The sequence below is a fragment of the Ostrinia furnacalis genome, unplaced genomic scaffold (assembly GCF_004193835.3).
Source record: "Ostrinia furnacalis isolate ACB-3 unplaced genomic scaffold, ASM419383v2 OfSCF7244, whole genome shotgun sequence".
NCBI lineage: Eukaryota > Metazoa > Arthropoda > Insecta > Lepidoptera > Crambidae > Ostrinia > Ostrinia furnacalis.
Window position 1 is genome coordinate 207,067 of NW_021137483.1, and position 14,996 is coordinate 222,062.

Consider the following 14,996-nt stretch of genomic DNA (forward strand, 5'->3'; position numbering starts at 1 on the left):
TGGGCAAGTGGTTAATAAACTCTTAATGGTTAAGTACTTAATGGTTAATAAACTCGACTAAATTACTCGACTAGTGCGACGTATAGTTCCAAAATACTGAACTGTCCTATGCATGACATTGACAGTGGGGCGCCACCGTCCATACCGGATCGCTGGTTCCGATTTTTGCCATGTTGGAAACCATATAGTCGAACGATGGTAGCGCCCCCCTGTCATTGAGTTTGGTGGGACAGTTCAGCGTGGGTCATCTATATTAGTATTTGGCAGCTACATTTTAGCAGGGTACGGAAACTTCCATACTACGATCAAACTTGCTTCCAAACAGCGACTTCAGTCGATAAATTCCAATACTTTTTTTTTTTTTTCTTTATGGCTCTCGCGGATTGCGTTTAGCCACGACAGGGTTCTTGATTTTTGCGTTCAGTTTTGCCATAAGTTTTGCGGACATTGCGTTTAGACTGGGTGGGATTGGGTTAAAGTTAAAAGGTAGGGAAACGAATCAATTACGGATGGAAACGGAACAAAGGATGGTTTTCATAGGATCAATTTAGGTGTGATATAATTACAAAATAATAAAAATAANTTACTTTTCTCTATGCATTTTAGTTCAGGCAACACTCACCACTGCTTTCGTAACATTCATCCGCCATAGACAATCAACAAACTGAAAATGAAAATGTCCGTCGTAAAAGATACGTTCTAATTTACTTTGTGAATGTGTAATTAATTATCGTAGCTTGCGATGTGAAATATTTTATAGTATTTACAATCCTACAAGTGTTAAATAGTTTCAAGATGATTGTTCAAGAACCCATACAGGTGATCACCAACCCCTACTCGACGAACTGTCAGTGATTGATTTGGGTTTTTGCTAGAGTTTTGTCTAAATTATGCATTTATTTTCCCTACAGGTTATCGTTTGGGATTGTCTCAATAATTATGAGTTCGACAATGCTATATTTTTGGCTGAGAGATTACATGCTGAAGGTAATAAATAATTCGATTTCTTACCCTCAAAGTATCAAGGTGATGATTGTTACCACCTGTGATTGAGCTGTTATTGATTTTTCCGTGGTTTTCTCTAAAATAATTTCGCTTTGATGTAATTCTTATTTAGCTCTGTTCGTTGTCTAATGTGTCGATTTGTTAAATTCCAGTGGCATCAGAGGAAACATCATTCTTGTTGGGAACATGCTACTATAGAGCTGGACGTGTGAATGAGGCCCATCATTTGCTACAAAACACATCATTGTCATTACCACAATCTAGGTTTTTGCTAGCCAAATGTTCAATAGACTTAAAATCGTAAGTATTTCACATGACTATGCCAAAATTATTTATTTATAGTTTGCACTGTATGTTTTAATATTCTTCATCTTTTCTTACATTCATAATGATTGTTATAGATATTTGTTTTAGAAAATCAGTTTCGAACAAAATATTCTAGTAATTACAACATGCAACTTGAAAACTTGTTGATTCTCTTCTAAATGTGTGTGGGGGTGTGTAAATATAAAAAGGCAATAGGTACAATTCTAGTCTTGATAAGTTGCATAAAAACAAGTTATGTGTAAAACTGGTCTTGTCTTATTGTATTATGTGTAAAATTCGTATCGAGCAGTCTGGAATGCATTCTCTCAGTGGTCACAGGTTTCTTACAGTTGGCCTGCGCCCCCTTTTAAAGGTCTTTGCGCCCCCCACTTTGGGAACCAATACATTAAGTTATCATCCATTACTAATGCTTAGGGGTAATGCATGTGTTGTTGTACTGCAGTACTCTCATTATTTTTTAAGAAGGATGATTACAAACAAAAATAATTAGTACCTTAGTAGCAGGCCTAGCTTTCCTCTATAACTATGAAACGTATATCACCTACATCTATCATCACCTAGTGACCTATCACATCATCTATCTATCACCCCATGGCAACCCTTTTAAAACGTTTAACTTATAATAAAAACTTAAGTTGTTTTAACCCGGCGCCAATGACGTGAAAATAATTGCAAAGACGATGACCCCGGGTCATATTGACCCACATTTTATCGATCATTTTTTAGGATTTTGTACAAGTAAGCTTAATTTTAATTACTGTCTATATTTATAGGGTTCTTTACTGAGCTAATAAAACAAAAATAAAACGAATGCATGAAATAAATATTTTTTTATGAATTTTTAAACAAAACATGAAAAAAACATGTTTGAAACACATTTGAGTCTATTTTTTTTGTTTTTGGTAAAGATTTTTAGTATTAATAGGAATCAACAATGTTATATAGTGAAAAAGAGATAAAATCAACTTTTTATATGCAGATACTTTGAGATCAGTCTTCTACTTCATCATTCAGAGCCATGGAACTGCTGCAACTGGTGCAGTATGTAATCATATGGTCTGGGCATGTAAATGTGGCATGACGCACTTGCCGGTGTCGTACTAATGCAAGTTCGAGATTATCCGAACACTGAGTCCCCATTATTTGCGTCTTTTTCACATTCGTTGCCATTTCTAAGTTCTGGCTATTACAGCCTGAAATTCTTCAATCTCGGAATCCGACTCTTCCAGCAACGCTACATTCTTGCTGGGTCATTTAACAAAGACATTTTGACTAAAACTTAAAAAAGAACAACATAAGCTAGCACTAAACACAAAATAAGCGAATAAAAGTAAGTGACAAAATCACCGCGCCACCGATGACGCCGGGTCATAATGACCCGTTTTAATTTGAAGCCTGTGTATCTCGCTACGCAAGCGGAGTCACAATACGTTAACTAACGGAATGGATTTAGGGAGGTTCTATCTCCAGCTATACGAACGCTCGAACCACAAAATGGACGCAAAAAAAAATTATGAACGTTTGAAAATGCCTCGGGTCAATATGACCCAGCGTCATTGACGCCGGGTTAAATGAAATAAAATATTTAGTTCTGTGAATATGGTTCTTAAAATTTAACTTGTAACAATATTTTATTTTTGTTTCAGGTACAAAGATGCTGAAGTTGCATTAGGAACAAATCTAGACATTGTCGCTTCAGAATTCGGTGACCAAGCACCATATGCTCTGCAGCTTCTAGCTAAGGTATACAACATCACAGAACGGCGGAGTAAAGCAGCTGAAGCGCACCGGAAAGCACTATCACTCAATCCATTCATGTGGAAATCATTCGCCCAACTATGTAACATGGGTGAAAAAGTTGATACAAATCAAGTGTTTCATTTAAGTAACACTGAATTCACATTTGGTGTATCAACATTAGTGAATCTAGTCAGCAACTCTGAAAATATTTCATTCGTCAACACTAACATTCCTAATAATAATTCTAATTTGAATGCCAATGTCACACCAAATAATGTGGCTCCTAGGACGCCAATGACTATGTCATCAAGTATTACTCCAGAGACTCAAGCACCTGTAAAACGAATGCATAGCGTTTTCAGTGGTATGGCGCCCATACCATTCTCTCCCTCATTTGGCATGTTGCCAATGGAAGAATCTCCTGTATTATATACGCCAACACTCACCGATTCTAATGAGCAAAAAGCTATACCGAAGATAGTTAATTCATTACGAGCACAAATGGGCCAACTCAAAGACGCAGTATTCAGTCCTGCTCCTAGGTGTACTCTTGGACCAGCTCCTCGCCGGTCGTCCAGGCTGTTTAGTAATAATAATAGCAGTTACTCGGTAAAGGAGAACAACAAATCGCCCAGCAGAAAGTTTGTGGCTCCCAAAAGCCCATCTAGAAAAAATAAACAAAGGACTGCCAAAAACATGAAAACAAATTCAGTTGACTCAAACGATAGGAATAAAAGCATGGATGTCACTCCTACACTTACGCCAAAGAATTCCAATGGTGTAGCGTTATTGAATGTATTGAAGGAATTAGGTGACGCATATAAAGCACTTGCTTTTCTTGATTGTAAAAGTGCTATCAAATTGTTCCAAGACGCGACGCCTAAACAGTTGGCTTCGCCGTGGGTGCAGACGATGATCGCGCGCGCTCATTACGAACTAGCGCAGTATGAAGCAGCTGCAAAAATATTCTCTGAAATACGGAAACAATACCCATGTCGCACAGAGGGAATGGACATTTACAGTACCTGTTTATGGCACTTACAGCGAGAGGCACAACTTTCAGCTTTAGCTCAAGAATTAGTAGAATTGAATAGAACTGACCCCATTGCTTGGTTAGCAGCTGGCAATTGTTTTTCACTTCACAAAGAACGCGAAACGGCGCTCAAATTCTTCAAGAGAGCTGTTCAGATCGATGGGGACGCGGCGTATGCGCATGCGTTGTTGGGACACGAGTATGCAGTAGCTGAAGAGACTGATAAAGCTTTGGCAAGCTTCCGGACTGCGGTCAGCATTGATCCTCGGAATTACGTGGCCTGGTTCGGTATAGCCACGGTTTACGCGCGGCAGGAGCGCTGGAAACAATCTGAAGTGCACATACGTCGTGCGCTTAGCATACACCCGCATTCTGGAGTATTGAGGTGTCAGCTTGGTTTGGCGCAAGCCGCTCTGGACAAAACCGACCGTGCTCTGGCTACCCTCGAACGAGCTGTCGCATTAGACACGGAGAATCCACTCTGCCGATTCCATCGAGCATCGGTCCTTCTACGGGCGGGCAGGCCGCAGGATGCATTAGCTGATCTTCATTATTTGAAAGACATCGCTCCAAGAGAATCATTAGTTTATTATTTACTTGGCAAAGTTCACAATAAATTAGGCAATACACACTTAGCTTTGATGCACTTCAGTTGGGCCACAGACTTGGACCCCAAGGGCACGGGTGGACACATCAAAGAAGGTTTCGACCCCTCGAAGCAAGAGGACCCTTCGGAAAGATCATCGTAATGTTGCTGACGAATTTTAAAGGATTGTAAGCGCGCCTGCAGTGTGCCGGCGGTGTAGTCATGGTTGACTGATCCCTTGTAAATATCGCGCTCACCTATCGAACTCTCGATTGACACCAAATTCTTCCAAATAGATAGCTTTATGGAGTCCGATGGGTGTGTGGTGGCATTTAGTCGCTGTAGTAGTAAGGGCGTTGTGGAAATGTTTATATAGAGTAAGATGTGGATATTCCTAATATTATCCTAGTTTATTATATATCTTGTATAGCTAATAACTTCTAGAATGGTAAATAGGGATTTTTAAAGAGAAGCTTTGAAAATCTAAGACGCAGGGCCTTGATCTCATTGGGAAGTTCTGAATTGAATATTCAATATTATAAATCATTGACGTTAAAAGTATTGTATGCCATAGAAATTCGTGATAAATGTCATTCTACTAGGCTGGATATTTGGTTCGTAGTACATACAGTTATATTTTTATATAAAGGGACTTTAGTGATCTCCCGCAAATCGGTAGGTACATAAGCTCTCCACCGCTGGCGGTGTACCAATGACAGCTTTATTTTGTCAACAATCATGTAGTATCCTATTATATTTTATATTAAAGATAAGAATTTTAAGACACCTTCAAATCAATTTGCATGTAGACATATTTTGATTCTCATAAAGTGACGAAAAAAAATATTTTTCCGCTTTGAATGTTGTAGAGACCCCATAAATAATAATCAGTAACTTCAGATATAAGTGATCCAACTCTGACATTGTGTACAGTATACAAGAATGTTAGTTTTTAGTACTTGTGAAATTACTTTCGTGTGTGTACATAAAAAAATAAAAAAACTAAATAGCACTGTTTGTCATTTCACATCACCAATGAATTGCTCGCTCTGCTGAGACTTAGACCACCTCTAATTAAATGTATGAACTTATTGAATAAAACTGAATATGTATTTGCTAGTTTTTTATTTTTACTTATTAGAAATCAATGCATACATCCTTGTACGACATAGGTCTCTATTGAAATTTATCTTACAGCTAAATAAATGGAGTAGTTAATTTTGACACCATTTCGTATTGAACAATTTTTATATTTATAAGGGTTTCAGACTTGTGAATTGGAAGCTTTTTTTTTTCATATTGCTTAGTATAACTGCTATACCTAATATAGGTACATGAAGTTTTATTGAGGCACAACATCTTACGATTCTATTGTTATCAATCATTTATCAATATTCTAAATGCTAAAAATAATGGTGTCACAAAATTAACTAAATAGGGCGAATTTTACTTTCTAAATTGAGTCTATTAAACAATGCAAGAGACCTAATACTACACTCGCGAGCAAAAGTATGGAATCATCCTATTTGTTCCGAATGATCGTAAGAACTAAATGACTAATAGAAGATAAAAATAGTAGCATTTTAAAGGTAATATTATATACTTTAAATTGATACAGATACATGCATAGGCATTCAGTTCTTAGATTGCTCGAAACAAAACGTATGTGGGTGATTCCATACTTTTGCTCGTAATTATAGTTCACATTTCATATTCTTTCTTTCGGAGACTCATGAATGATGATCGACTTCAACATTCGTACTGGAGTACGCACATTTAATCTTTATCAAGTCAATACTAGTGATTCTTTCCCATATGAAGTTATTGCTCTGGGTCACAGAATCACTGTAAATTACCTTAACATTTATCTTCTTAACAGAGTCAGTCAGTAATTGATTATTCGAATCGCACAGCTCCAACAAAGTCAGTGACGTAAAATAGTGTACCTTTTTTTGACTAATACATAATATACATTGTAACAAAAGTTCTACTTTCTTCACCCAAGTGAACAAAGAGGAATATTCCACATTTGGAACATTATTTAGACATTTTCTTTCTACTTCATAACTTATAATAAATTTATGTATTTGCTGCCTGCTATTTGACATCGGTGGGCTTATCTGATTCAAATATCAAATTACTGACTCAAAATAATTATACTAACTACTTACGAACTAAACTTAAATAAGATACATGGCCACATACCTATATTGAAGTACATACATTGCGTGTCGAATCAGATTAATAAAATTTTGAATGGTAAATTGACCAATATTCATAAAATATACATTAAACAGTGCACTAATAAACCTTGGCAAACGTGCATTAGGTCAACTGACATTGATTGATATTTGGCCCTAGCAATTTGAATTGAATAAATTTTAAGATTTCTAGGACAGTTCAGTCTATTTCAGTCGTTTTTTAATTGCACTAAACTGCAAAAGTTCATTGGTCTTATATTCCACAAAAAAAAAACAAAATTTTTGATAAACCATAGACAAAAAGGATGACTTCACCTCTTAGTTCTTGTTTATGGTTCATCACATTCACGGCCATCAGGAATCGCCAGAAATACAGTTTAAATATTTCACACAAGTATTCCCGGGATCCCGATCACATCCCCAAGCAGGCTCTGGATTGGAAGTATTGAAACCCAAAGGAAAACGCAAACGTGGTCGCCCCAGGCAAATTTGGCGGCGCACTGTGGCAGACGAGGCGAAGAAGATCGGCAAGACTTGGAGCGAGATCAAACGCGAAGCTCAAGACCGAACGCGATGGAGGACTGTTGTGGACGCCCTCTGCCCCATCTAGGGGACATAGGACCTTAAGTCAAGTAAGTCATTAAACGAGAACTGGGTTACTCCAATATAGGTTTGTGTACATGGCTTACAATGAGGGCTATCGTTTTTATACTTAACAGTTGGCACCCCTGGCGATTGACAGGACCTTACTCTACAGTGGCGCCATCTTGATGAGTGCAAATGCGATAGTCCTCCTACCACTTTAGCGCTCACAAGTTGGCGCCACTGTCTTCGCGACTAGCAAGTGACAGGACCTTACTCTACAGTGGCGCCAACTGGTGAGCGCTAAAACGATAGCCCTCATTACGTGAACTTTTGCAGTATGGATTCTAATGCCTTTTTGACGGTCGGGTCGCTGAGTAGTTTGTTATCAGCGGGGGCGGCGGGCGCGGCGGGCGGCGGGGTCGGCGGCGTGACGGCGGGAAGCACCTTCTTATCGTTGAGGATACTGAGGATTCTTTGCTGGAGGTCCACTGACGCTTTGTTTTGCGTCGGCGCTGGGGTTGTTGGCTCGCCTAACTCGATTTTCACTTGCTGCGCACGACGCTCCTGTGGAATGTTATTTATTACAAAAGGCGGTAAAAGACTGAATCTGAACCGATCAAGGCTATGGTTGATCTTAATTTTGAAATTCAATCGGTTACATTTGAATCTGTGTTCGAGTTAGAACCGAGTTTCAAGTTTTAAATACGAGCCTGAATTTAGGTAATTCACTTACGTTAGGTAGGGCAAACAAATTACAATAAAAATCTGCAAGTTAACTTCCACCTATCTAGTACCACTCTCACTCTTCTGGTCTGGTCTTCTTAATCCGTCTTGACAGCGTGAGGATTTAGGCCAAATCCCTTTTGCAGAGGCAACTTAACCTAACCAGAGTGTGAGGGTCGCCCCCTGATGATGATGATTAACTATAACTAACCTGCAACCTTGTCTCACTCCCCGCTGCACCTCTTGGAAGTTACGGGAGACGATCCCAGTGTAAAACCTTGATTATATTACTAGAGTCCTAGGCTACACTTCTTATAAAACACCAGCTGAAGCGCGTCTTCTATCAGCATGTTATGGTCTGATGATGACTATAACGCACCTGCAAGTACTCGATGACCTTGTCGTACTGCATGACGGTGAGCGCGCGGCCGTCGGCCAGCTGTCCTAGCAGCGCGTACACCGCCTCGCGCCCGGCCGGCCCGCCGCGCTGCACCTCTTGGAAGTTGCGAGACGGTCTCAGTGTAGAGCCTTGGGGAATCCTTGATTATACTACTAGTTCCAGTGTACAGCCCTGGAGTAGACCACTTTGTAGCTCTTGAAAACTGCGTGACACTAGCTGAAGCGCGCGCGATACGGTCTCAGTATAGAGCCTTGGGGAACCCTTGATTACACTACTAGTTCCAGTGTACAGCCCTAGAGGACCCCTAAGCTGCACCTCTTGGAAGTTGCGCGATACTAGCTGGAGCGCGTCTTCTAACATCTAACTAAGGAGAGTTGATGATGATGTTGACTACAACAACATACCTGGAAGTTGTGCGAGATGGTAGCAGTGTAGAGCCTTGGGGAACCCTTGATTACACTACTAGTTCCAGTGTACTGCCTTGGAGGACCCCTAAGCTACGCCTCTTGAAGAAACACGCGCGACACTAGCTGCATCTATCTCTCTATGACTATCAGCATGTTATGGCCTGATGATGGCTACAACGCACCTGCAAGTACTCGATGACCTTGTCGTACTGCATGACGGTGAGCGCGCGGCCGTCGGCCAGCTGTCCTAGCAGCGCGTACACCGCCTCGCGCCCGGCCGGCCCGCCGCGCTGCACCTCTTGGAAGTTGCGAGAGACCAGCTGGAGAGCGTCTTCTATTGGCATGTTGCGATGTTCTGAGGAATGATTAATATACTTTATTGTTAGAGATAGATTTTGCCACGAAGGTAGTAGGTTATTTTCACCTAAGTGAAGAAGAGACGTGAGCTGTGCAATGATTATACTTTATTGTTAGAGAGAGATTGTGCTACGAAGATAGAGGTTATTTTCACCAAAGTAAAGAAGAGATGTCAGCTGTGCATAGCGAAGATATTGTGAGCTGTGAGAGCTCCAAATAACGTTTTCGGGTATACAAGGTGCTGCGAAAAGTTAGCGGATAATGGGATGGTGCACGAAAACGACGGTCGCTCCACCGGACCTATCTCTCTCGGCACATCTTTCCGCTCGATACATTTCCAGCGAAGCTGGCCGGAGAGGAAATTGAAATAGCGAAATCTGATTAGTTTTTCAAAACACATCTCTCCTTTCAACCTTGGTGGAAACCGGGCCAAATTAAGTTCGACATCAAGTTATCGCCTTCTGGCTAAGTTTGATGTCGTAGACACTGTAAAGCGCCACTAGGTGTCGAAGGCGTGCTGCCATCTTTTTGAAAATCGAGCTGTTTGAGATTTGACTTCTCTTGTGGTCAATGATGGATTTTAGTTATTTACTACACTCAAAAACATACAGAGCAAAGAGATGAATAAATAAATACAAGTTCAACATGAGTAAAAGAGTAAGAGCATGCATGTTTTACCTTGCGGTAACCCGTGTAGTATGGTCAAGGTCATTGATCTGTGCTCCTGATTCTGCGGCATGACTAGTATGGCGTAGAGGCAGCCTCTCGACGCTATGTTGCCTAGTACCTTCCCGATGGGGACATCTTCCATCGGGAACAGGAGGTCGACTACGATGCCTAGATGCTTTAGCCGACCTTCGATGTATTCCGCGTATTCGCTGTAAAAGAATTATTCTTATTAGGTATCTAACTAATGACACACAAGCTGAAACATTTCTGCATCTTACGCATTTGTAATACGAGCTATTTTTATTAAATGTAAAGTCTGATATCACTAAATACAGTCAAATGTCAAATAGTTCGTCACACCCGAATTACCCAAAAGATCGCAACACTTCTTTGTTATCAATCGGAATACGGTTGTGTTGTCAACTTTTTGGTCACTTTGGTTGTCACAAACAATTTGACGCTGACTGTATCTATTGCGCGTCAATGCCAACTCTTTGTTAACTTTTAATACGAGGGGAGGCTGAAAAGTTTTGAGCCTAGGGTATTAAAAATGCCGATAGGAGAGTGTAAAAAATTTATTTTTCTATTTAATATCCCTCTACTACAACGGACTTCTTACATTTGCGTAAAAGAGCTTTTAACCCACTGAAAAAAAATTCGCAATCTTTGCCTTCGAAATGGGCCTTTAACGCCGCCTTCCTTTCTTTGTCACTCAAAAATCTTCGTTCCTGGAGGTCTTTTTTCCAATTTGAGAATTAGACAAAATAGCTAGAGAATCGGACTAAACTGTGTGGTGGGTGATTAATTTCTTAAAATACAGTTTTACCCGGGGTAAGCCATGCAACATGCGCGGTGTGCGCGGTTGAATTGTCTTGCAGTAACAGATTTCCTTTCGCCAGTTTGCCTCTTAATATTTCAACAACCACTTGACGCACTCCTATCAACAGTACAGCATAATAATCCCCGTTTATTGTAGTTTTTTTTAAGTAGGTAGTCAATGAATAAAATTCCTCCACAATCCCAAAAATAGTGGCTATGAGCTTGGGTGTCGATCGCTCCACTTTGAATTTCCGCGGCGGCGTTTTCCCTTTTGAATCCATTGCAGTGACTCTTATTTTGACTCTAGATCGTACTGCCGGATCTATTATTTATTAATAGTGATAATGTGAGAAAAAATTTTGTTAGGATTATGGTCAAAGATGTCCTAAAACTCCTGCGAAGTTGTGACTCGACGCTGGTTGTCGAGCGGCGAGAGCATTTTTGGCACCCATCGCGCGCACCCCTATTTCATGTGCAAATGAGTATGAAAAATATCGCCGTTACGTTCTTTGTTAATGCCTATGGCTTCAGCTATCTGTCACAACTTAATTCGCTGATCTCTAAAGCAAGATTTTTTAAGTTTTCATTATTTTATTCGTTAATGGCGAAATCTGGCCGCCCTGACTTGCGGTCATCTTTTAGAGACTCCCTGCCATGCTTGAACTATCGGATCCAATATTTCATGATGGCAAATGAAGGCCCAGACTCCCCATAAACTGTAGACATCTCTTCAAATGTTACCGTCAGCGTTTTGTTCCTCTTTTTGAGGAGTTTTATGACAACTGTGTACTTCGATTTCGTACATTGCGCGGATGACTGAGACATGATGATGTTTACTGATTAATTACTAAAAGCGTGATGACGCTAATGAAATGAAACTTTGTTCATATACTAAGGAGGTTATTGGCAAATTAAATAAATTTAAAGCGAGTCAATAATAGCACTTGAAGATACTTAGGCTCAAAACTTTTCAGCCGCCCCTCGTAGGTATATCTAAAAACATTAAATACATATTTAATTTTTTTAAATAAAAAGAACTTACGTTAGAGCTTTTGACACCACAATGATTTCACAGTCATTTCTCTCCGACACAGGCACAGCTCTGGGGTAGTCAGGCAGTTTCTGAGGGTACCGGTCGAAGCCGCGATCTATTGTAAAAGAAATTTAAATTTTACATTTGATAAAACAAAGAAGTTTGTCATTATATGTATAACTTTCAGGAACAAACTGAACTTAAATCGAAGTTCTATAACATTGAATCTACATGCAAAACCCGTTGACTCGCCGACATGAGTCGCCTGTAGTAACTTATTCAGAAATCAACGCGGGAAGAAGTCACCTTTATGATTCGTCATATTCTAATTCGTAATTTCTCCATGCAAAATTTGAGACTCCTAGTACATGTGGTTTCCTCGATTTTTTGATGAGTGAGTGAGTCAGTCAGTGACCTTTCACTTTTATAGATATAAATTCCATTACCTCTGCCGGATATTGGGGAGCGATCTCTAAAGCCGGGCGGAGCGCCCCTGCCTCTCATGCCGCGCCCACGGCCTCTGAGCATCCCGCGGCCCCGACCTCGGGCATCCTTCCAGCCCATACCGGGTCCATATCCTGGACTTTCTTCATATTCTTCTTGGTAATCTAAGTGAAAGAACAGTAGGTAGTAAACATAAAGTTGAACAAAATAAAGTTCGGAAATATTTTACACCACACAAGAAAAGAAAAGAAAGATATACAAATAATACAAAAGATATGACACAATGTGGCATATCTTTTGTATAAGTGGTGGTCTTATCGCTTTAAAGTGATCTCTTCTAGACAACTAGCTAGAAACCAGTTGTTTTCTAAGTGTTGTTTAGATAACTTTGCACTTAAACATTCTACAAATAGTAAGAGATCACACATTCTTTATTTCTTAAAAACAAGATTTAAATATTTTAAAAAATAAAATACATATTACATACTGTTACTATCTGACTTTGGGGAAGTTCTCCTAGATTGGCCAGAGCAGTCTAGCATTGACGATTCTAAGGCTGGGTTGCACCATCTTACCAATACTGTGATCTTACTTTAACAAACATCAAAAATCTGTCAAACTCCATACAAAAAACACCGGTAATCATTAAATAAATAAATAATAATAAATAAATAAATATCCTTGGACATTTCACACTGCGCCTCTAGTCCCAAACTAAGCAAAGCTTGTACTATGGGTACTAGACGACGGATATAAACATACTTAAATACTTTTTTTTTTTTTGTAAATACATACATATTATACATAGAAAACACCCAGTCCAATACAAACAAATATGTTCATGCACACAAATGTTTGTACTGTGCGGGAATCGAACCCGCAACCTCCGGAACAGTAGTCCGTTTCGAACCACTACACCAAACGGCCGACAAATATTTAGGCCGATTATAGTTACGGTCAAAGTTAGGTGGTGCAACTCAGCCTTAGTCTACCGGTGATCATCTGCATTGCTGGTACATTTAGAATCGTCAACGGGTACTGCTGCTGGAGTAATAAAATCACTACAAAAAAAACTCACTTGGATCTCCACCAATATAGTTTCCGTAGCTGTCATATTCCTCAGCTGCGTCTTCCTCCCCTGCTACATTTTCTCCTGCTGCAGCTGGAGGCAATTCTGCTGGGGCCTCTTCACGTCTGTTTAATAAAAATTGTAAACAAAAGGCCAAGTTATAAAACAAATAAGTATGAAATACATATAACTTTAAATAGAGTATAGACTGCTTAAGAAGTTCAAAGGAAAGGTGGACAAAAAGTTGTTTGAAATACCCATTTACTGATCACCAGACCAATCCTGAATTCACTTACAAGCAAATATTACAAATAACTTATTTATCATGAGGTGACTTGTAATAGGTCACTATAGTAGTGTCAGACTTAATGAAAAGGGTGTTGGGAGCAAAGCATATTTGCATTAATTTAGATAAAAAGTAGCATAAATTGCTTATGAACTTCTTTTAGTGGCCATATTATTGATGCTTCTATTTTGATCATTGGAACTTACCTGCAATAGCCTTATTTTACTAAATAATTACCTTTTATCTGGATTAGCTTGTGCTGTTCTCACACTAAGAGTTTTCCCTTGAAACACACTTCCATCAGCCTTAGCAATAGCAGCTTGGGCATGAGACTCTTCCTCAAACTGTACGAACCCAAAGTTTCTGTTCACTACTATACCATTTATCTGGCCGAATTGGTTGAAATGGTCAAATAACGCTTCAGCAGTAGCCTGCTCAGTTAAACCACCAACATATATTCGTAGATGAGATGTGGCTCTATTTTTCATATCATGTCGGTCAAGTGGAAGGTTGAGTTTATCTGAAACAATATTGTGAATAAAATAAAATACGTGTAGGACTAAAGTTAATATTTTGTGCAGTATACGCTGCAGTAGAGTTTTATTGCTAGATCAGCTAGTTATTTAGAGACGTAAGTATTCAAATATTTTAGATTTAAATTACGAAGTTTAGACGCCGATTTCATCCCGAAACTAGTACAACCTTAAAATATTTCATTTTCTTTAAATTATTACAAAAAGTGCATAGGATTGATAAAAGATACTTTAATAGTAATATTACTTACCGGACATTGTGATTTTTATGAGAATTCATACACAAAATAAAAATTGCAACCACAAAAAGATGCTTTTTTACGTCAAACGAATGACAATTGACTGACAAGTGACAACTGACTAGCGATGGGCGTTATTCGTTATCACGGGTTATTAAACGAGTGATCAGCCTGACCAGTGATCACTCGTTATCCAGAAACGCCTAAACTAGTTTTTTTCTTAACGTCATACAACGTTAGAATCTCTTCGTTATTCAACACGATTGTTTCCACAACGCTCTAAAGCTAAACTGAATTCACTCTTAAGCAAACAACATAAGGTAGATATTTGGTTGACATAAAAAATAACGTGTTTCCCGCTTCGTTATGACAGATTTGAGGACAACGTCGTACATTGACGATTATTAAACATATTTTTTGTAACCTAAAGGAGTAAAGCGAGTAATGTATGGTGTCCAATTAATAAGGATCGTAACGAAACGAGTGCGTGTGCGAATGAGAAAGCCATAGGACGTTAACATAAGTGTGGATGAAATAGGT

At 39.3% G+C, this 14,996-nt stretch overlaps 2 protein-coding genes across 3 annotated transcripts; one reads left to right on the top strand and one right to left on the bottom strand.

The window, feature by feature from the left end:
- The first annotated feature begins 630 nt into the window (after positions 1-630).
- Cdc27 (cell division cycle protein 27) lies at positions 631-7,072 on the top strand. Its single transcript, XM_028319522.1, has 4 exons — positions 631-819; positions 912-987; positions 1,158-1,305; positions 2,979-7,072. The coding sequence occupies exons 1-4, from the start codon at positions 796-798 to the stop codon at positions 4,852-4,854; spliced, it is 2,124 nt and encodes a 707-aa protein (XP_028175323.1). The 5' UTR covers positions 631-795; the 3' UTR covers positions 4,855-7,072.
- A 361-nt stretch (positions 7,073-7,433) lies between these two features.
- On the bottom strand, positions 7,434-14,572 carry Neos (nuclear receptor coactivator protein neosin). 2 transcript variants are annotated; one of them, XM_028319523.1, is made up of 9 exons: positions 14,469-14,572; positions 13,922-14,204; positions 13,408-13,523; positions 12,332-12,493; positions 11,895-12,000; positions 10,043-10,242; positions 9,190-9,362; positions 7,795-8,041; positions 7,434-7,582 (listed from the first exon to the last, which is right to left on the bottom strand). In XM_028319523.1, exons 1-8 carry the CDS (start codon positions 14,473-14,475, stop codon positions 7,796-7,798), a joined length of 1,293 nt encoding a protein of 430 aa, XP_028175324.1. In that variant the 5' UTR covers positions 14,476-14,572; the 3' UTR covers positions 7,434-7,582; position 7,795. The 2 variants fall into 2 exon arrangements, with proteins under 2 accessions (XP_028175324.1, XP_028175326.1); XM_028319525.1 differs by lacking the exon at positions 7,434-7,582 and adding an exon at positions 8,580-8,693 and having other exon boundaries at positions 7,702-8,041; positions 9,304-9,362.
- Between the last annotated feature and the right edge of the window lie 424 nt (positions 14,573-14,996).